Below are 22,294 nucleotides of genomic sequence, written 5' to 3'. Positions count from 1 at the left end.
ATCATCGTCATTAGAGAAATACAAATCAACGAGATATCATTTACACCCACTAGGACCGTTATAATACAAAAGATAGACAGTAACAAGTGTTGGTGAAGACATGGGGAAATTGGAATCTGCATTCTTCGTGTCAATATACAATGCTGCAGCCACTATGGAAATCAGTTTGGCAGTTCCTCAAAATGCTAAATATGGGCCATGTGGCCCAGCAATTGACTCCTGGGTATATACCTAAGAGAACTGAAAATACGTTCATACAAAAAACTTGTGCATGAATGTTTCATAGCAGCATTACTTATCATAGCAAAAAAGTGGAAACAACCAAATGTCCACCAGCTAATAAATATTTTTCTTTATCCACATAATGAAAAATAGACATAAAGAGTAATGAAGTACTGATACATGTTACAACATGTATAAACCTTAAAAACATTATACTAAGTAAAAGAAGCCAGAGACAAATTGTCACAGATTCTGTGTGTCCCTTTATACGAAACGTCCAGGATATGCACATACAGGAGACATAAAGCAGATTTGTGGCTGCTAGCGGCTGGGGAGAGAGGGAATAGGGGGTGACTACCAATGGGTATGGGGTTTCCCTTCAGAGTGGTACAAATGTTCTGAAATTAGGTTGTGGTGATGGTTACAGAATTTTGTGAACGTACTAATAACTTCTGAACTGTACACCTTAAAAGGGTGAATTTTTATGGCATATAAATTGTATCTCAATAAAAAAAGTAGTTCAGTAATCAGATGTGAAAACAAAACCAGTCGCTTGACTTTAGGCTCAACAGTGATCAAGTATCTTGCTGTCTTTCACTTCAGTTTTTCTGTTAAGAAATAGAACTAAACATTTTAATGTGTCACATAGGTATGTTATTTGGTTTGTCATAGCCAATACATGCTTTTGCAATGAAAAAGCAAATTTTATTTTCATTTTTACAATTTTTCTTAAGAAAGCTTTAATATTTAGTAGATTAATCCATCCCTTCGATTTATTTATTTAATCTATAAGCCTGTATTGTGCCTAAGGTACAACCCTAGGTGCTGTGACAAAAAAGCAAGAGAGAATGGAGCAGTGATTAAGCCAGACAGATTTGAGTCTCAGCCCCAGTTCTACCATTTACTAGTTGTATATGCTCAGGCAAATTACCTAACCTCTCTATGTCTCAGCTTCATCTGTGAAATGGAACCATCATATATACCTCATGGAATTTTCGGTTGCCTAATTGAAATAATGTATACCAAATGCTTAGCATAGTACCTGACAAACTAAGGGTCTCCAAACTTATGACTTATACCTTCATCAGAAAATGTTTGAGTATGTACCTTCTGTTATGTGGTTGTTTTTAAACACATGTACAACTATATTAAAATAGTATGTATAGTATAAAACATACATAAAAAATAGAAATAAAAATGGTTGAGCTTAAAAAGATAAAAGGAAATAGCTTAAAATTTTTCTTCCTGAAGCCCAATGGATTATTTTTGGTACATATTTTCTAGGGTGCGTACAATCCTCTTAGGAGACCACTGAGATGGCAATCAATACATATGCTCTTTGTTATACTTATTATTCTCATTTTCTCTATCCTTTTCCATCCAGTCTTCCATGTACTATGCTAGTACTATGCTGGGAGTAAAGAGAAAATAAGACACTTCTGTCCTCATGGAACTCAGAGTCTAGAAAGGAGGGCATAACAGGTGTTATAAATCAGAGTATTCGAATGTGCCATGATCAAAACTACAACAGCGATAGGACTAAGAGGAATACAGCACAGCAGGGACTACCTTCTCAGTAGCATTAGAAAAAGCCTCACAGAAGTCTAAGGTGGCATTTGAGGGTAATTAAATTTGTTGACGAACGCAATGAGTGGCCTTCGGAGGGGGTGAATTCTCTCCATCGCTGGCAGGGCAGAAGCAGAGACTGGGAAAATAATAGCTGGCTGGAACTCTGCAGTAATCCATGTTGGTGAAAATAGATTGATTCATTCTTTAATTTATTCCACAAATACTTACTGAGACCCTATTATGTGCCAGGAACTGTGGTGCTAAGTTTGCTTAGAACTCTATATTTCTATGATTTTATTTCATACAGTAGTAATAGTGTTTTCTGACAACACCCTGGAAGGGGCAGCCAAAAATGAGCAAGAGAGAAAGAAACGACTTTCTCCAGGGTCATGAATAGAGCAACTGGTGGCAGAGACAGGTAATTACATAGTCCCCTGATACATTCTTGATTTGCAATCCTTTAAACCATTTCTAAATCACTAGAAAGGCTAAATCATTCACTAATTATTTTAAAGGCTTGCAATAAAGTCTTCACATTAAAGTGGACTCCAGCACAAGACGTCATCTAACTAAATTATGCAACTGCTGAGAGGCAAAGTGCCTTCTGTAATTTTATCCCTGAAAGGCTCAAAATGCTATGTATAACCCAATTTTATCTCAAAATATCCTTGTAGGAAAGAGGGGAGACATTATCAATCAGATTTGTTTTAGGAAAAAGTAATGGGCTCAGGGCTATGTAATTCAGCTGTTCTCCGATTCCCAGGCAAGTCCTTCCCCCATGAAGCCATTCAAGCTTTTCATTTTCACCGATCTTTCTTCAGTCACTATTAGGAGCCTAAGACAGTGAGGGGACAAAGACAAGTAAAATGTTGCTCCTGCTTTCACAGGCCTTATCATTTAGTAGGGCAATTAAGAGCTATAAAGAAATAAGTATAAAATAAGGTAGCATATATGAAGGTATAGTATTAATAATCAAACAGAACTTTGATAATGATTAAAAGGAAAACTGGTAACTCCAGCAAAATAATAAAACACAACAAACAATAATAACCTTTCGACTTGATGCTTTTTGCTTAATTTCTCTTCTCAAGATTTTAAGGCAGATTAGCTTAATTGATCAAACATCTGCCTATAGAATTTTGTGAGCCTCAGATAAGAACCAATTCTACTGAAATGTGGGTGACACAAGGCTAAGTTTACAATGGTGGCACAGACCCAAAATGAGACATGGCTATGGGTTAATAAAACCAGACAAAGAAACTCATTCTATTCTATATGGACAAGAGTGTCATAAAATTGGGAGAAAATTGGGTTGTAATTCTCCTCCTGGAACCTGTAAAATTGCTGAGACTCTCATTCTGAATCAGGTTTGCACGGTGACAGTGCCTGATACCCACAGCATAGGGGACATCATGTTGCAGAAACTCATAATAAAAGGTTTACCAAACAATTCCTGACTCTTTCTATTCTCTTAAGTTACAGCACGACTTAAAGAGGGTGTTGGTTGTTACAACAGAATATAATATAAAAGGCAATGTTAGAAAAGGGAGATATAGACTGACGTTAAAAAGAGAGAGAGGCCACTTCTCGTAGGTTCAGTCAAGGCTTCAAGGAGGAGATGGTCTCTCAGCTTGGCCTTGAAGAATAAGAAGGATGATATGGCAGGAAAACATGGGGGCGAGCTATGAATAAGGACTGTATAATCATAGGAGGCATTAGACTAGAAATATACATCATTTTAGAAATGAAATCAGTTATCCTGGTCCCAAAGTAACAAGAATGGAAATTTAATCTAAACCCCATAACACCAAATGGCTTCTACTTCCCCACTCAAGTCATGAGGAAAGTCTGTGAGTCCAGCAGAACACATTTTTAATAGTTTCCAAATGGAAACTACACAAATGCCCAGCAATAAATAAATGAACAAACGGTGTGATAGTCACATAGTAGCACACTATATTCCAATGAGATGAGTGATATACTGAATCTCACAAGCAAAATGCTAAGTGAGGGAAACCAGACACAAGGGTATACACTGGTAAAAATAGTCTTGGGGATCGGGGGTGGATTGAGAGGGGACGGTGACAAGGGTAGTGACAGGGAGAGAGCACAATAAGGCTTCTGGGGTGCTGGTGTTATTCTCTTTTTTGATCTGGGTGATGGTCACATGGGTTTGTTCAGTTTGTGAAAATTCATCAAAGTATATGTTTATGATATGCATACTCTCTGTGACCAAGAAGAAGAAAAATAAAATCTAAGACTCACAAACAAAGTTCCTGGGAAGTGGTTATTGGCACCTTACTCTGGACTGTCTTAGTAGGTTAAAAAGATGGATTTTGTAAATGTGGCTGCACAGTCAGTGTCATTGGTAGTTTAAATTTGTATTTATTATTAAGAATTTTGAAGCTGTAATTAGAAAGTTTTGGAAGTGTTTTTGAACCCTGACATGACAGCAAGAAAAGTCATAGTAGTCTATTTTCCAAAGCTAATTTTAAACTTTAATTGGCGTTTAATTTGATGATTAATCTTCTCCCTATTGCTATTTGCAGACAGTGTTTAATTTCTACACTGACATTTTAAATAATAGCTGATGGTAAATTAGTGTTCCAGGGTGTCTCTTCACCAACTAGCACTCCTTGAAGACTTGTTTTAGATCCCTCAGGAACGTATCCACACAAAAGTTTTTCCTGATTCATTGGGGACACAGGCCCATTAACAAGAATGAAGAGAAGACAGAAGCCACAAACGTGAATTGTGACACATATCTGAGCACATAACTCATTCACAATATATGGTATCTTCCAGCATGAGTTTCACCATGCAAAGAAATAAATCAAAACTTAAAGATAGCACCACAGAACAACTTGAAAAACTTTGCTAAATTTAAGGGATGGAATTTACACAACATAAATCAGGAGTCAGTCGTTAGAAAGAACCAACTGGTCAGAATCTAGATCATGTTTTACGTCAATGGCATTCTTGTGGACCTAGGTGTAACCAGCTCCAATGCTGCCTCTGAAATGTCTGTCACCAATGTTTCAGCTTATGACCTGGAGACACTTTACAACTTTGACTTAATCTATACTTCATTATTAATGCATACTAATTCCTTAAGAATGTCTCAGGTAGAGAATTCTTGGGTAGTTAAACCCAATAGTGGCAAAACTCCTTGTAAAGAGATAACTATCTCATATATGTGACTCTTTTTTAGGGGTGGGGTGGGGCAAGAAAGGATTAAAAAAAAGATTTTTATATTGATGTGCTATATTTACATAGAATACCCTTTTTATCTATGACCTAAAAAAATAAAGAAATATACTTTCATACATTTTGCCTGTTTAGTCAGCATGCTAATTTTCAGAGAGAATTCTCTGGCAAACAAAGTTAACCTCTTCTTATTAAGCTCAAAGTGAGTTGATAAAGAATTTGTAATTTCCAGCACCTATCTTCTGAGTTCAAGGTACTTCCTGAGTTTAACGATAAACTATACACTGGAATGAATCTATTAAAACCAAATTACACTGGTTTTATGTTATATTCAAGGATATGCCCTCTATAAGGTGACTGTAGTATTGTTTAATAGCCATTCAATAAATAGTAGCTTAAAATACTTAAAGAATCAGGAGGAAAACAGTTACAGAAACTGCTTGTAGAAATGAAAATAGTAGAGGTAAGCCAACTGATGGTTCTAGAATGGGAAGATGATAACTTAGAGTAAGAGTGAACTGTTTTAGACTGTAAAACAGTTTGGTTGTAATACAGTAATGACAGATAGACCAACATCTGTGTGTGTTTCTGCATGTTACTGTAGAGCTTAAAGTGGCAACAGAAGTTAAGTTGCCACATGATCACAGAATTTTGTCAGTGGCCTTTAATTTGGTTGGGAGGGGGTGTCTAGAGTGGTGGGAGATGCATCGGCTTTTCTCACCAAAAATCCTGGGTTTGACTCTGTTCTGTCACTTATTAGATGTAAACAAGCTAAAGCTTCTCTGCTTCCTTATCTGTCAGACAGGAATTAGTAAGGCCTCTCAAGAGGGGTGGATATGGAGACTGGAGATAAAATGAGGAACACTTTGTAGAGGGCCTGATACATGGCAAATGTCCCAAATCCTTACAGTCACAAACAAGGTTCTTAATCAAGGATCTCAATGTGTTTAGGAAATATTGTTAGCCTAGCACCTCTTACATAAAGTAGGAAAATGGCAAGTATGACTCACTCCTATTTAAAATAAGGAAAACCAAGACATCGAAGATGGATTTCTCCAATAAACATCTGACTAGAAGGATGCCAACCTTCGGATTAGAATGTTGGAGAACTGACAGTGAAATGTTACAATGTGTTGGCTAAACAAACCATGTATTTGCATTGATTCATACTCCTGATAGTCTCTTAATTTTTATTGTCTTTCTATCTACAATTTCTGAAACTTGAGAACTTGAAATTGCTGCTCTTCATTAGAGTAACTGGCACATTGCATATCGGGCTGCTCAGAGATGGAGATATCAAAATGTCTTGATGACTTTTGCGATTCCAAATCATCACCCAAATTTTGGACCATAATTCCATTATAAATTATTTTAACACACTCTAGACCATTTTGCCTTGGTCAACAACTAAATTAGACAGTAGGTACAAAGAAAGTGAAAGGAACAAACTACTCTGTACCACTGGCAGGAGTTTAGACTGAAAAAATATTCAAAAAGAAGGCAGAGGGGCAGGAGTAAGTTCTACTTGGGAAATTTGTACACTTAATGCAAATACTTTTACTGGTAGCACAAATGTTATTTAATCACCACATTCTGTAGCTTCAGCAATATGCCCAGCAGTACGTTGACACAACCGAGATAATGACCTTGTTTTTTCAGAGACAAGGAAAGAGTGCAGTTTCTAGAAAACATCATACATTGGACCATTTTCCAAAGGTTATTAACTGGTAGGAGTGTCCAATTTAATAAATGAAACATTCTTACCATCGTGAACATTATGGTTTATGAAATGCTACTATTCCTGCCCAAGTTCAACTCACTCCATCAACCATGAAGCCACACATCTATAGTTGAGCTCTGGGAACATGGCAGACACAGAGAGGGTGAGGAATGACTGGAGAGACAGCATGTCCTGCTTCTAGATATTTTTCTCTCTTAATGTATTCTTGAGAAAATAACAATGTGTTACCTGGCAGAAGTGACCCATTAGTTCATTCTTATGTTAGCACTTGATTCATCTATAAACAGAGGACAAGAAGTACATATAGCTAGCCATTATTGAAAAGTACCTATAACTAATTTCTGGAATTTTATTGAATCTGAAAAGGTTTCACTTGCTTCAGAAGGTTACATTTCTAACTACTCAGAAATAAGTAAAAGAAAACATGCCATCAGATTATGGGCTAAGTGTTCTACACGTACTATCTCAATCATTACTCACGACAACCCTAGGGAATAAGTATTATTTTCTCCAAGTTTATAGTTAAAGTAATGGAGGCTCAAAGAGGTTAAGAAATGTGTCCAAGCTCACGTAAGTAATAAGCCCAAAGCCAGGACTCAACTCTAGATCTGTCCAACTTGAGCTAGTGCTCTGAACCACTGCTCTTGACTTCTCGGTGTCAAAGAATGAAAATGTGGATACACTTGACACAGAGCCCTGCTTGGGGAAGGCCTGGAGGGTGGCAAAGAGAAAGGATTCATATCAGGTGGCCCAGGGTAGCATGAGGCTGGTGGGCACCTGTGGTGGAAGCTGCCAACGGAGGGAAGAGTCACCCCTAGGTGAACCTGCAGAGTGATGCCAGGGCAATGAGCACATGGATAAACACACAGGGTAACCTGACTCCAAAACAGGTGTTTTGCAACAATGCAGTATTGTTGTAGCTGAAGCAAATCAGGGGTCAGGAAGACATTTATGATTTCTTCATGAATGGAGTATTGTTGGAAAGACAGCTGCAAAGGCATACTTGAGTGGCCAATTCAAAGACAGATAGCTTCTCCTTAAACAGCTTCTCCTTGTACCCTAGAAAATGTAGAAATTTATACAATGGACCAATGCTTTTAAAATTCTAAAATAATTTACAAATTCGCCTTCCTCTAACTTTGCAGAGCACAAATTATCTAGAATGGTAAACTTTTATTACTTTTTAACAAATATGATGACACTTAGTCATTAGGCTCAAGTTGTCAGGGAGGCAATGAAGCTAATTCTTTTTCTTTATCCAAAGGAAATTGCCTGACAATTAAAGGGAATATTTCCTCACATTATATCATGGCCTAAAATATCTTTAAAAGTGTTCTTCCATAATTCAGTTTTGATTTTTCAAAAAGGAAAGGTGAAAATAAAAATCAAAAGTTATATATGATTTATTTTATATTTTTTCCTATTAAGAATTACATCTACCCCCCCCAAGAGAATACCTAAATTTGTAATTGGTAGCATATTTTGTCTTTCTTATGAAAATAACTGTTCTTCAATAAACTCAAACTTTTCTAGAGTCACAAAGCCTATTATATATGTCTTTTTTGTTTGTTTAAAGAAACACATACTTACATTTATAGGTTTAAAATGATTCATTCAAAATTATCTGAATGTAGTTACATATGTGGAAAATTTTAACTATCAGCTATCTACATGGTTGCAATATTTCCCAGAGGGCTGTACTTCTTTCTCAATTAAAAATATTTGAACTTAAAGTTGAATTCTATTAAAATATGAACAAAACTGCAAGGAAGAAGTTTACCAAGCAGTTAGCAAATTGATTTCAGTAAGCATTCCTTAAGAATTACTAGTACCCTTCTGCATCAGGGGCTTGTCCCACCATTTTTTTTTTCTTTTTTTAAAGAGCCTTTAATTTTCCTTTGTCATAAAAAAGTTGCTTCACGTTGGCACTTTGCAAGAGTTCATATTTTCAGTGGGATATTGTCCACTTATAATTCCTGATTGCATACCTTGATGACTAAGTGGATGGCTCAGACCTGCCTGCAGTGATCCACAGCCCAGTAAATGACATGACCATCTGCCTGGTTGCTCAAATTCCAAACCTACGAGTCAATCTCAATTCCTTCTGTTTCCTTTTCCCTATATCCTGTCAGTCTTACCTCCCAAATATGTCAGTAATCTGCCATTTCTCATCTCTACTCTGAACTATCTGAAGAATGCCTCAACTGCTTTCCTTGCTTCTGTTCCTAACATGTTGCATCCATTCTTGACACAGTTAGAGGAAGCTTTTTGAATGTAAATGTTATTGCTTTGCTTACAACCTACCAAAGACTTAGAATAAAGGCCACCGCCTCACCAGCTTCACCGGGGCCTTCCTGACATTATGTAATCTGGGCCCTGTTTACCTCTCTGACCTCATTTTCTACTACTTTCCCTGGCTCCTCTGTCCCAGCTACATGGGCCTACGTTATTCCTCAAAAAAGCCCATTTCAGGAGTTTCTATCTACTGTCCCTGTTGCCTAAAACATCATACCCAGGTTCTTTATATGGTTGGCTTCTTTGTAAACTTTAGATCTCAACTCAAATGTTACCCGTAAGTTTGATAATACCTAAAGTACCTTCCATTTTACCCAACCCTGCCACTCTATTATGTTACCCTGTTTTTTTCTTCCCGTACCTTTATCATAGTTTACAATCATTTTTATGTACTTGTTTGTTACTATATTTCCCGACAGATTTAAGCCCCCTGAAGAGATGGGCATATCTGTGTTGGTCAGTGTATCTCTAGTACCTGGGTGAATGTCTAACCTGATAGATGGAAGAGGAGATGCTCTCACTTATCCAGAAGTAGAACCAGAATAGCTGTACCCCATCAACTGGAGGTCCTTTATTTTAGAGACTCAGCTTAGGTGGCAGAAACCACCATACAAGTGTCAGTGTTCTACATATATGGACTACAATGCTAGCCAGCCAAGGTAAATTCACATTTGCATTCATATTATTAGATGGACTTCTAGTTCCAGGATAATTTTCAAAATTTTCTTCTCACATCGGTTCATTCCCTATGAGTTATACCAGTAGGATCCTTCCAGGGCTGACTGATCTCATCATGTCTGTATTAGAATTCAATACAAGGGCCACACTATTCAAAATATTAGATCTTAAATATCTTGAAAGGAAGTAAAGTTTTTCATTCAAATCAGATCATTTTGTGGAGACAATTAGGTAAGAAAAAGAAAGAAAAGATCCAGATTGGAAAGGAAGTAGAAATCTCTCTATTTGCGATGACATGCTCTTGTGGATAGAAAACTTTAAGGAATTCACAAAAACACCATTAGAACTAATAAATGTTAGGCAAGGTTGCAAGATACAAATCAATATAAAAATCAATCGTATTTCTACACACTAGCAATGAAAAAGTTAAAAATGAAATTAAGAACACAATTCCATTTACAATAGCATCAAAAAGAATAAAATACTTAAGAATAAATTTAACGAAAGAAACACAAGACTTGTATACTGAAAACCACAAAACACTGCTGAAAGAAATTAAAGACACAAATAAACAGAAAGACATCCCATGAATTGGAAGGCTTATTATTGCTAAGATAGCAATATTTTCTAAATTGATCTATAGATCCTCTGCAAACCCTATCAAACTTCCAGATACCTTTTTTTGCAGAAGTTGACAAGCCAATCCTCAAATTCATATGGAAATGCAAGGAACCCAGCAAAGTAAAAATAAACAAAAAAAGGAAGTTAAAGCTGGAGGACTCATACTTCCTGATTTCAAAGACTACCTTAAAACTATAGTAATCAGGACAGTGTGGTACTGTATAAAGATAGATATATAAATAGACTAGAATTGAGAGGTTAGAAATGAACTCCAGCATGTATAGTTAAGTGATTTTCAAAAAGGGTGACAAGACAATTCAACGGAAGAAAAATAGTCTTTCAACCAATGGTGTTGGCATAATTGGATACCTATATGCCAAAAAATGTAGTTAAACTTTACAACATATATAAAAATTAACTCAGAATGGATCATAGGACTAAATTTAAGAGCTAAAGTTATAAAACACTTAGAAGAAAACAAAGGAGTAAATGTTTGCAATCTTGAATTAGGCAATTATTTCTTTAATACTGAAAGCACAGACAACAGAAGAAAGAAAATTGATATACCAGAACTCATCAAAGTTAAAAACTGTGTTTCAAAGGGTACCATAAAAAAAAAGACAATGGGAGAAAATATTTGTATATCATATATCTGACAAGGAACTTGTATCCAAACTTTCACAACCGAACAATGAGACAAATAATCCAATTTAAAAATAGGCAAAGGATTTGAATAGGTATTTCTCAAAAGGAGATATACAAATGGCTAATAGGCATAGGAAAAGATGCTCAGCATCTTTAGGCGTTACAGAAATGTAAATCAAATCCACTACGAGATACCATTTCACACACACTAGGACTGCTTAAAAAAACAAAAACAAACAAACAGAAAAACAAAAACAAAATCAGACAATAAAAAGTGTTGCCCAGAATATGGAGAAATTGCCACCTTCACTCCACACACACACACACACATACACACACGATGAGAATGTAAAATGGCACAGCCACTTTGGAAGAGTTTGGCAGTTTCTCAAAAGTTGAACATAAAATTCCACATGACCCAGCAACCTCACTGCTAGGTACATAGCCGTGGCACTGAAAAACATGTGTCCATACAAACACTGACATATGAATGTTCAAAGCAGCATCAGTCATTATGGCTCCAAAGTGGAAACAACCAAATGTTTATCAACTGATAAATGAATAAGCAAATATGGCATATCTATATAATGAATTATTATTCATGTATGGAAAGGAATGAATTGCTATATGTGGATCAACCTTGAAAATATGCTAAGTGAAAGAAAGTCAGACAGAAAGGCCAGAATAAGCAAATACACTTACAAAAAGTAAATTGGTAGTTGCCAGGAGTTAAGGTGGCAAGGGGAATGGGGAGTGACTGTTAAATGGGTATGGAGTTTCTCTGGGGGTGATAAAAAATAATATAAAATTATAATGGTTATGGTTGCACAACTTTGTGAATATACTTTAAAAGGCCCAAATTCTATACTGTGTGAATTAAATCTTAGTAAAGTAGTCATTAAAAAAATGTCACCCTTATGGGTTTCTGGGATCTGGGGAAAATTCCTTTGTGGAGTTAGAAAGCATACAACATTCTTTTGAGGAAACTTGTTTCCACATTTTCTTACCTGCAAATATCAAGTGAAGAGAATGATTATTTGGGCCCTTTCACTATGACCATGAATTTCTTTTGTAAATGGTGCTTCTGGAAAAACACTCCATTTTCATTCTAAATTCACTTTGAAATGAGGCAGACTGCCCATGCCTTCAATAATTTTATATACTATTAAACTGAGATGATCACATTTATAAACGTGAGCCATAGAGAGTAGTGATCATGTTATGTTGTTAGAGATCGAATTTTATGTCTGAATTTGGACACTGTGGTCAAACTTTTTTGCACAAATGCAAAGGAATGCCTTGTGTCTTTGTCTCCTCATCAAAATAAAGCTCATCTCTCCCTTTTAACCCTTCAAAGTGATTGCTCTGTCAGTCTCCTTAGTTATAAAATGGAATAGTAATAGTATCTCAGAGGGCTGCTGTGCAGAACAGACACGCGTCAGGCTTGTGCTGTGTAGTCTGCAGTGAGGAGCTCTAAGGTTTCCTGAAATAATCCTAAAGGTTTCTGGAAACTATCTTATCCTAAAAGCCCCTTAAGTGAAGAGAATAGATGAGGGCAAGTCCCCTGTTTTCTCTCCAAACTTTGGTCCCTTTGCTCCTTTCGTCATTGCCTGCAACAATCAGAAAGCACTGATTTTTTGGGCAGTGTACTTTTCTGAGGGGCCAGGTACTTAAAATCTGTTTGTGTCTGTAGTTTCCAAGCTGATTTGATGCTCTGATTTTATTTTCACTGAAAGATAAAAAGATTGAAAATAAACAACCTTTTTGCTATATATTAGATAACAAATTCTACCTAATGAAAGGTGGTGGCAGAGAAATTAGGGGGAAAATGAAGGAGTGGAATTCTTCTCCAAGACTTGCTTTGGTTTTGTTTTTGGCAGCCCAGTATGGCGGCAGTGAAGTGAAATAGCATTGTAGAATAAATTTTTTTTTAAATTTCTATTTCTTTATTTCTTAAATTTAAAAAAGTTAGACATTTATACAATCCATAAAGTGATTCCTCCATTACATTAGCAACTGTCTGGCACTACACATAACCATTATAATAATATCGACTATAGACCTTACGCTATACTCCAAATCACTGTAACTGTTTTGTAACTACAAATTTGTACTTCTTCATCCCTTCACCTTTTTCACCCACTCCCCCCACCATCCCTCCCCGCTGGCAGTCACCAGTGTGTTCTCTGTATCTGTGAACCTGTTTCATTTAGTTTGTTCATTTTCTTTTTTGTTCCTTAGATTCCTTATGTATGTGAAATCATATGATATTTATCTTTCTTTGTCTGACTTATTTCACTCATGATAATATCTTCTAGGTCTGTCTATGTTGCTACAAATGGTAAGATTTCATTTTTTTTTAATAGCTAAGTAATATTCCATAGAATAAATCTTTAAGGTTAGTTTATTGACTATATTCCAATTATTAGCACAATCAAAGAAAAAGTTAGGTAGAACAAGAACTTTCTTTAGAAGTATTTCCAAAAATGAAAAACATGCAAATTATTGACCACTTTCATTCTAAATCATTATAAAACAAATTTATTTTCATTAGGTTAAGTGATTTAACATTTCCTTATCTGCACATATACAAACACGCACAGACACACACATGATAAATGAAAAGAGGAAAATACATTTGTTTTATCTTTGGTTGTTTCTTGAGGAGAAGCTATTGCTTTTGTGACTGAACACATATTTATGCAGAGTCCCACAGCAGACACAGGCAGTAGTTCTAGAATCAAAGTCTAGGTTCAAGTTGTAACTTCCCAACTGCTGTTCTTGAATAAACTACATAACTGTTCTGAACCTGTTTCCTCACCTGAATAATGGGAATGATGATAGTCTCCACCTCTGTGTATTATTGTGAGGATTAAATGAAATATTCCATGGAAAAAGGCTTGGCATAATGACTGGCACACTGTAAATGTTTAAGAAATATTAGCTATTTCTATTTTGTTGATGATGATGTATATTACCTGTGCTAAGAACACTAATCCACTCTAAATTGCTTTGAATATAATTGAACCAAAGCTTTCCATTGTAACGCATATGGACTACTTAATATATGAAAAATAAAGAAAATCATTAATGTTTAAAAAAACGAAACATAAGTGTCATTTGTTCTGTGTAACTTCTGGTTTCTAAGTGCAGCTATGGGGGAACTGAAGAAAGAAAAGAATACAAGAAAAAAAATCAATCTGATGGACATGAATATAGCTACCAAACTAGCCTTGGGATTTATTCAATGACACTGCTTACTGTTAACCTTCACTCATATCATTTATTATTTGGGGAACTGCTGCGAAGAGACCAGAAAGTGAATAGAATAATGATGTTTTTATGGCTCCTAATGTAGATTGTTATTGAAAATCTGTCAATTTTACTGGCAAGCCTTTGGCTCAAAAATAAGATCTTCATTTATAATTTATAGGCAGTGATAACTAAAATAATGAGAAGTAACTGGGAAATAAAAAATAACTATTATAATTATCTTTCTCATTAAAAACATGAGGCATTCTATTATCATTGGGATGTGCAATACTCTTTAACAGCTGCTGTTACTGAGTTAAAATGCATCTGAATAGGAAAGAAAATACATCACTGATCATCCAAATGATGAAAAATAGATACTGCTAAAAATGTGTGCAAATTGGAACAGAACAGAACACAGCAGGATGTACTGCCTGGATATGTAAACCAGAGTAAAATCACTTACAGATACTTCAGGAATCGGTTTCAACTTTCCCCCTGAGATTTCCTTTAGGAAGGTTTTGTTCATTGAAGCTGGCATTTGATGGGCTGGTAGGTCCTTTGCTTTGATAATGAAATCTGGAGTTTTCTGAGAGGATTCACTCCTTCTTCCAGGGGGAGAAAGGCATGGTGTAGGTACCAAACTTGTTTGAAAGTTGTTTCTGTCTATCTGCTTCGCCAGGGACTGCTGGCTTTCTGATGCTTCTGCTTCTGCATAGGCACTTTTTAGATATCCCTTACTTGTTCTCCTTGAGGCCTTCCCCAGCATGCTCTCTAATGTTAACTGAGTTAATTCTGAAGGACTAGTTGTTGGACCAGGAGAACCCTGGACACTGTGGTTACCCTACACAGGGGAACAAAGTGAAAAGCATTTTGAGCTGAAAAGTGTGGTGAATAAGTTGTTGAGTACAATTTCTTAATAAGTTCATATATTCTATGAATAAACATATATATGTGTGTGTATGTTTGTGTGTGTGTGTGTATGTATGTATGTGTGTGTGTATGTATGTATGTATCTATCTATCTATCTATCTATCTATCTATCTATCTATCTCCTGGAATAAAAATTAGTAACTAAAAATAGCAATGTAAAGAGGCACAGATCATTTGCTAAGATGTCCTGCGATGTCTGCTTCTGGTCTGGGCAAGGCATACTTTTTACCATTAACAAGAGAACATTTAAGAAATAGTCTTTCAAGTATATTCATTCCAAAGAATGTCTAAAAAAGAGAGGATTCATAGGAAGTTACTTAAAACATCTAAGAATTACATATTTTTACATTCTGATAAGCTAACTCCATGGGAAGAGAAAGAACTAGAACTTATGGTTTTTAGCTTATTTAAGTAGAGAAATGCTACTCTGAAAACAAGTTGCCCTATCAGAGTATTTTTGCCTTATATTAATTTAGGGTAGTTTTACTATTCAAGAGCAATGGATAATAGAACATGTTTGGTAAAATATTTTTCTTACATGAAAATTTCAGTACTAAAAAGTATTTTTTCCCACAAGATATAAACCTCATTAAATACAATTATTTGTAAAGCTGAATGTGATAGCTAGAATTTTACAAGTGTATAGTTCTGGGATTACCCATAGGAAAGCAAAAGTTTCAATTTTTAAAATTTGAGTAAGGAAGAATCACAAACATAAAATTAATGGTCACAAAAGTAAATAATGGAAATGAAAAATACAGCGTATTTTAGTCTGTAGATTTTTCTGCTCTAAAATAATAAATTTAAAGAAAAAACTAATGTGACCTTTGCTTGTACATGCCGTGGTAGATTTTTTCCAATTTGTCTTATCTATTTAAATATATAATAAATAAATAGATGTTAAAATGATAAACTTAGAACAAAAATATCCATAAAAGAGTACATTTTAAAGACATTATTTGATGTCTGAGAATGTATATCTTACATTTAGTTCAGTGAGTTATTCCACCACCCTTCTATTTATAGGCACACAGAATCAAACATCTAGTTATTTCCAAAGTTTGGCATTTTTAAACAAAATATTTAAGTGATTGATTAAACTGCTCAGTTTCTTCCTGAACGTTTGACTATCACATACACTTAACACACAGATCACTAACTAAAGTGAAATTTCCCTTTTGGTAGAAGTGAAGTATATGTAAAGGTGAGAGAGAGCCTGCTCAAGGTTGGGCACAAGACAAAAGAGAAATTTATCAAACTTTTTTTTTGAATGACATTTGCTTACTTTATTATGAAATGTATGAGGTTTTCAGCAGATCAAAAATTATTTTCCATTTTATATCTATACTCATGTTAAGATGACAACAAAAGTACATTATTGTCCAATACTGCTATAAAGAACAAAATAACTATGATATTTATCTCAATTTCAGGCTATCACTCCTTGCGCCCCCTCTTCCCTCCAGTCTGTCTTTCTTTTCTTTAATTTTTTTTTTCAATTTTCAATTACAGTTGACATTCAATATTATAATAGTTTCAGGTGTATAGGATAGTGGTTAGACATTTATGTACCTTATGAAGTGGTCCCCCACACATAGTTATTACAATATTATTGACTCTATGCTCTATGCTGTACTTTACATCCCTGTGACTGTTTTGTAACTGCCAATTTGTACTTCTCAATCCCTTCCCCCTTTTCACCCAGCTCCTCCTACCTGGCAACCATCAGTTTGTTCTCTGTACCTATGAGTTTGTTTCTGTTTTATTTATTTATTTATTTTGTTTTTTAGATTCCACATATAAGTGAAATCATGTGGTATTTGTCTTTCTCTGTCTGATTTATTTCACTTAGCGTACATGTACCCTTTAAGCCCATCAATGCCATCGCAAATGGTACGATTTCATTCTTTTTGTAGCCAAGTAATAAGTAATATTCGATTGTATATATGTACCACATCTTCTCAAATATTTTAATCAAAAGGGATCTACCTGTCTATATGTCTATCTACTATTGTTCTGCCTTTCTTTCTTCTTCATCATGAGCTAAGTATTGCTCCAGGCACTGCAGATGCTGAGAACATAATGGGAGACCAGAACTTAATGCCAGCCAACCAGGGACTTTTTCCCAAAGGCAATGAAGAGTCATAGAGTGATATGATCTAGGGAAATGCCACAATGGCATAAAATAGAAGACATGGGTTGGTGTCACTATTATTCATGGGGTGTCTAAAGTGTCTATGGAGATAGGAGAAAGGGAGGCCAACTAGGAGATGATTAATTTATTATGATTAGATATAGCGAGGTGGCTGTGTTAAGGCAATGGTGGTGATAATGGAAAGGCCGGGCTGACTTGAGAGTTTTGTAGGAGGCAGAGTATGTTGTATTTAATGACTATGGAATGCTCTTACATGGGGTCTGGGATCCCTGATCCTGTCATGTTATAATTTTCCCTTCTTATAGGAAGTGGGTAGGATTAGCAGACAACAGGGGAATCAAGAAAGGTACACTCAGGTCTTAGAAACTCTCCTAGAAAATAGCTTGCCTACCTGTAGAAAAGAATGAAACATGCAGAGTGTCTAAGGATCTCTTATCAACATTTCTTTTCGGTACTCATTCTGGGCCTAAATTTTCTTTGTTTATGCTGGCTTGATCTTCTGATCATGTATTTCTTTATAAATGGTGAAACTTATTTCTCAGAGTACTAGATAAGGTAAAGAAAAGATGGTGAATGGGTATCAATCCATCAGCCCTTATTTTATGTCTAAAGTGAAAACATAAAAAAAGTGAGGATATTTCTGCACTTGCACCAGTACTGCGGGCATTGGGCAATCCTCTCTGCTATATATCAGTTTCTGGGTGAGCCTGTCCCTTAATACCATTCTGGGAACCCAGAGGATATTCATGTGGTTGACAAATCTTGCCTCCAGGCAGAAGACTAGAAAGAGATCCAGAGATCTAAAAAATGCCTGGTGTTCTACACTATAAGGGAATTGAGCGGTGGCGCTTTCAATTTTGACACTTTCAATTTTTCAATTGCTTCATAGAGATAAAAAAAAGAAGAAAAGTTTAGTCTTGTTTAGAGAAGGTAAACAGTAAATATAAACATCCTCCAAGTCTTAGTTCTAGGAAGGTGCTGGTGGAACTAGTATTAAATTTTTTTTTTTTAATTGAGTCTGGCTGCAACACAGTGCTTTGTATATGCCAACATTTTTTTTTTTTTAATTCAAGTTTGATTTACTAATTGGCAGTGGAATTTCTGAGACCAAAAGACTCTCTACTTATTCATTTCCATCATATTTTCATAATAAAAAATAAAGACATATACTGTGGATTTAAAAGAGATTGGCTCTAAAAATAGGCTGGTTAAGAAGAAAAGGTGTGATTATGACTCTTTGGGCCCAAATCTATGGATCACTCTGGGATTCCATTTTGTATATGACACAGACAGAAATTAAGATCTTTTGTGATAAACGTTAGTTCAATAAATATTTATTAAGCTCCTGCTATGTGTAAAACTTCTTCTAGGTACTACTTAAGATACACAGATAAGAAGAACATGGAAACCAACCCTCAAGAAGTACAGAGTCTAATAGCAGAGAGATAGACACCTACGAAGGTAATAATTTCATAAGGTAGAAGGTAGTAAATGCCATTTTAAAAGCTTCAGATGTTCTCTTATGAGAATTTAGAGGAATGCATGGAAAACTAGATGTCTGCTACATCATTTAAAAAACACTTAAAAAAATCAATTTGTTTGATAGAAAGTCATTTCTTTCCACCTGTGGTGGGGCAGAGTACAGCCTTTTCTTCCTTTCAGTAGTTTACTTGGGTGTAAAATATTTCCTTTTGCTTGGTATGAGCAGTGATTACATATATAGAAATATTCATGAGTATGTATATGGACATTCATCTCGCATTTTTTTCCTAATGTGATGGGCCAAGAAGTGAAGAAGGGCCAAGAAGTGGATAGATTTAGCTGTGTTCCCTGGTGAGCATTCTCTTGGTAGTATTGCATTACCACAGGAATATGTTTCCATGCTATTTTGAATATATAGAAAACACAAATAACTGGAGAATCTGGATAAAGTACAAAAGGCTTGCTTACTCTGGCTGCCTCAGAACACTAAATCTGGTTTATTCCAGATTCTGAAAGGAGAATTAGGATAAATGAGAAAGGAAGGATGACATATGAGACTAATATTTTGATTTAACTTGGGTCAGCCTCTCCTTTAGAGAGGAAATAAATGGAGAATAAAAAAATAGTATAGTATTTACTAGGAATGGTACACTGGCAAACCCTATTCCTTTGTTTAGTAATGCTTTTTCCTTACTAAAATAGATGATATGGGTATAGATAATGTTTACTGACCTCACCTATGTAACTTATTTGAGCTCAACATATTTTTGGATTAATTTTTTTCTATATAACAAACATTTGTTATAGGCATAAGAAGTTAGTTTACTATGATCTGATTGAAAAACAACCACTTTTACCTCTTTGGTTTGTGATTTAGCTACTGAAAATCTGTATAGCAATTGCATATGATTTGTCAGAGTAGTAAAGAAATTGTCAAGCCATTTTTACATTCTAATCATCTGTTCATCTGGTTTTCAGAAGAACAAATACAAAATGCTTTTGATTTAACTTAATATATATTTTTAAAAAGTCTCAAATATCTTGAACTGTTTGTCTTCTGGGCTCAGAAACATTTGTTTGTTAAATATTCAATCACACCCCAGTGCCAGGAGCATCAATAGAATTTGCCTGATTAACTGTAGCACAGCATATGTACGCTGAAGATGAGAATGATTTCCCCAAGGAGCCAGCACTTCTTCTGTTGAACTACATTTCTTAAAAGGACATGCAGATGGGCATTTGGACAATAAGTTCTCGATGCACAAAATGGATTGCTCTTGTTGAGCTGTAATTTTAAAAAGATAATTTTAATGACTCTTGAGGGTCATCTACTTGGAGCAGATGGGACCCAGGCTCTTTTTATTACAACTTTAATGCTGAGTGAGTCAGGATAGAACTCTGTTTTACCCTTTATAAAAGTGGATGATCATATTTATTTATATTTCAATTGCTTTTTAAATTCAGTCCACTGTGAGTAATATCTTATATAACATTCTTAAAAGTTCTATAACAAAACACATCTGCAGTATTCAAAATGTACTTTGGTGGCAGTTTTGTAATTGAGATAGAGTTAGCAGGGGTTTTTACTTTTATCCAATGTTTTAGTAACTAAATGTGTGAACTAACAGCACCTTTTAGTTGGACTAGCAGGCAACAGAGGATGATATAGGTATATATTTCTAATGTCAACTAAAGAGCACAGTTATTTGCACAAATATAGCTAAAGATATTAGTTATAACAGAATGATGATAACAAGATTGACCATTCAAATTTATCTTAAATGTCTTCACTAACAACCAACCTAGAAGTATTTCAACTTCTCTACATCTTGATTTTTATAGGAAACTATTAAAGTAATACAGTTTTCTCTGGGTCACAAAGATAATCGATACTGGTGACTTATAATGCATTTTATTAGTTTATGAACAAATAAAATGAAAGGAAGATGTAACTTTCTAACAAGCAACTAACCTGCAGCATGCTTGATATTAAAAGGCGTCAGGAAATTATTTTTGTAAACATCTTTACCTGTAGCCAATGATGTTACATTCCAGGTACTGTATGGGACGGGCAAACATCATCATGTAAATATTTGGAAAATACAATGAGACTTCTTTAATTGTTCAAGACAAAAATGTATTTTTCTATAAGGTAGACTTCATGCTATTTTAACTGATAACACTTTAAAGATTTCTTGTGAAAACTATCTACATAAAATATTTATCTGCAAGATGTTTATCTTTTAGCAAAAGTTGTAGATTATTATTCTAAGCAGTCAGGAGTTTTAGAATTGTCTTTATCTGCCTATATAACAATGAAGAGCCAAGTCACAGGAACCAAGGGGTCTGAGTTTTTCAGAGAAGAACAGAGCTTCAAAAGATAACAATAAAGACAAGTAGATGTGAACAGGCTAAAAGAATTACTTGCACAGAATAATATTAAATTTGCATGGCAGGTTTAGATAGTATGTTATGTTGTAATTCATAATATACAAAAATAAAAATGCAAGGCAAGATATTAAAAATAAAGTCCTATATTTTTTCCAACACATAAATTGACATTTCAAAGTTTTTTTTAAAGGCTACATAGAAATATAAGCAACTTCATGTAAATATCTTTTCTATTGTATATACGTAAGTGTGTGTGAGAAAGTAATACGAAATCATTAAATATGTAGAGGTGAATGGTTTATAGTATAACCCAGAAATACATGCTATTGGGAAGAAAAAAATGAAGTAGCTTAACTACTGATACCTTAAAGCAACAATACCTGGGAAAGCTGAGAGGAAGGATTAAAATGGTCCTTTTAATCGGTTGTTTGTAATTTTGTAATTATAAGCCTCCAAAGAGTTAGATGGAGAGAAGATCTGGAAGCTTCCTAGCTAATTTCAACATTATAGGTAGTCAGTTCACATTATTCGTGTCCAAATCTGGATAACTTTTGGCTCAAATGCTCCAATTTGGACTATTATACGAGACAAATTACCTGTCCTTGCAAATATCTGCTTCAGTATATGATACACGGCCAGAGCTTGGGGGAAAAAATTACAGTATTTCTAAATGAAAATTAAATTAGAGGAGTAATCAAATATTAATATAAAGCTGACTATTTTAAGTTGCAAGCCAGATGTATGTACTAGAAGCCACATTAAATATAATGGTATAAGATATGAAACAGAAACAATACAGTAACATGTTTTTTTCTTTCAGATGCTGCAACAGTGTGAAATGCACTGTTTTAATAGCTTTCCTAAGATAATGCATCTTACATGGCAGTCTTGATTTTATAGCTCTCCACAAAATATATTTCCATACTGTGCTTTCTAAATAAGATGTACAACTTCAAAATTAATTATCAGGTGTACTAGTGTATACGGCTGCTTAGGAACAAAATACATAGCAAAGCAAAGACTAAGTCAAGAGCACATACAAAAAAATTTTATACTTTTGGGGCTTTCACATTAATGAAGATCTCAGATGTGAATTAATTATT

At 34.9% G+C, this 22,294-nt stretch overlaps 1 protein-coding gene across 7 annotated transcripts in view; it reads right to left on the bottom strand.

Moving 5' to 3' along the window:
* The window catches only part of CFAP20DC (CFAP20 domain containing), a 214,337-nt gene that overhangs the window by 54,379 nt on the left and 137,664 nt on the right, over window positions 1–22,294 (bottom strand). The window contains exon 13 of one of the 7 annotated variants that reach the window (XM_036218854.1): window positions 14,697–15,074. The exons of the other annotated variants lie outside the window; for them this stretch is intronic. Coding sequence (XP_036074747.1) covers window positions 14,697–15,074 — 378 coding nt within the window. The remainder of the gene's footprint in view (window positions 1–14,696; window positions 15,075–22,294) is intronic. 7 annotated transcript variants of the gene reach the window in all.

The sequence above is a fragment of the Rousettus aegyptiacus genome, unplaced genomic scaffold, assembly GCF_014176215.1.
Source record: "Rousettus aegyptiacus isolate mRouAeg1 unplaced genomic scaffold, mRouAeg1.p scaffold_m13_p_4, whole genome shotgun sequence".
Classification (NCBI taxonomy): Eukaryota; Metazoa; Chordata; class Mammalia; order Chiroptera; family Pteropodidae; genus Rousettus; species Rousettus aegyptiacus.
This window is presented reverse-complemented; position numbering and strand designations above follow the sequence as displayed.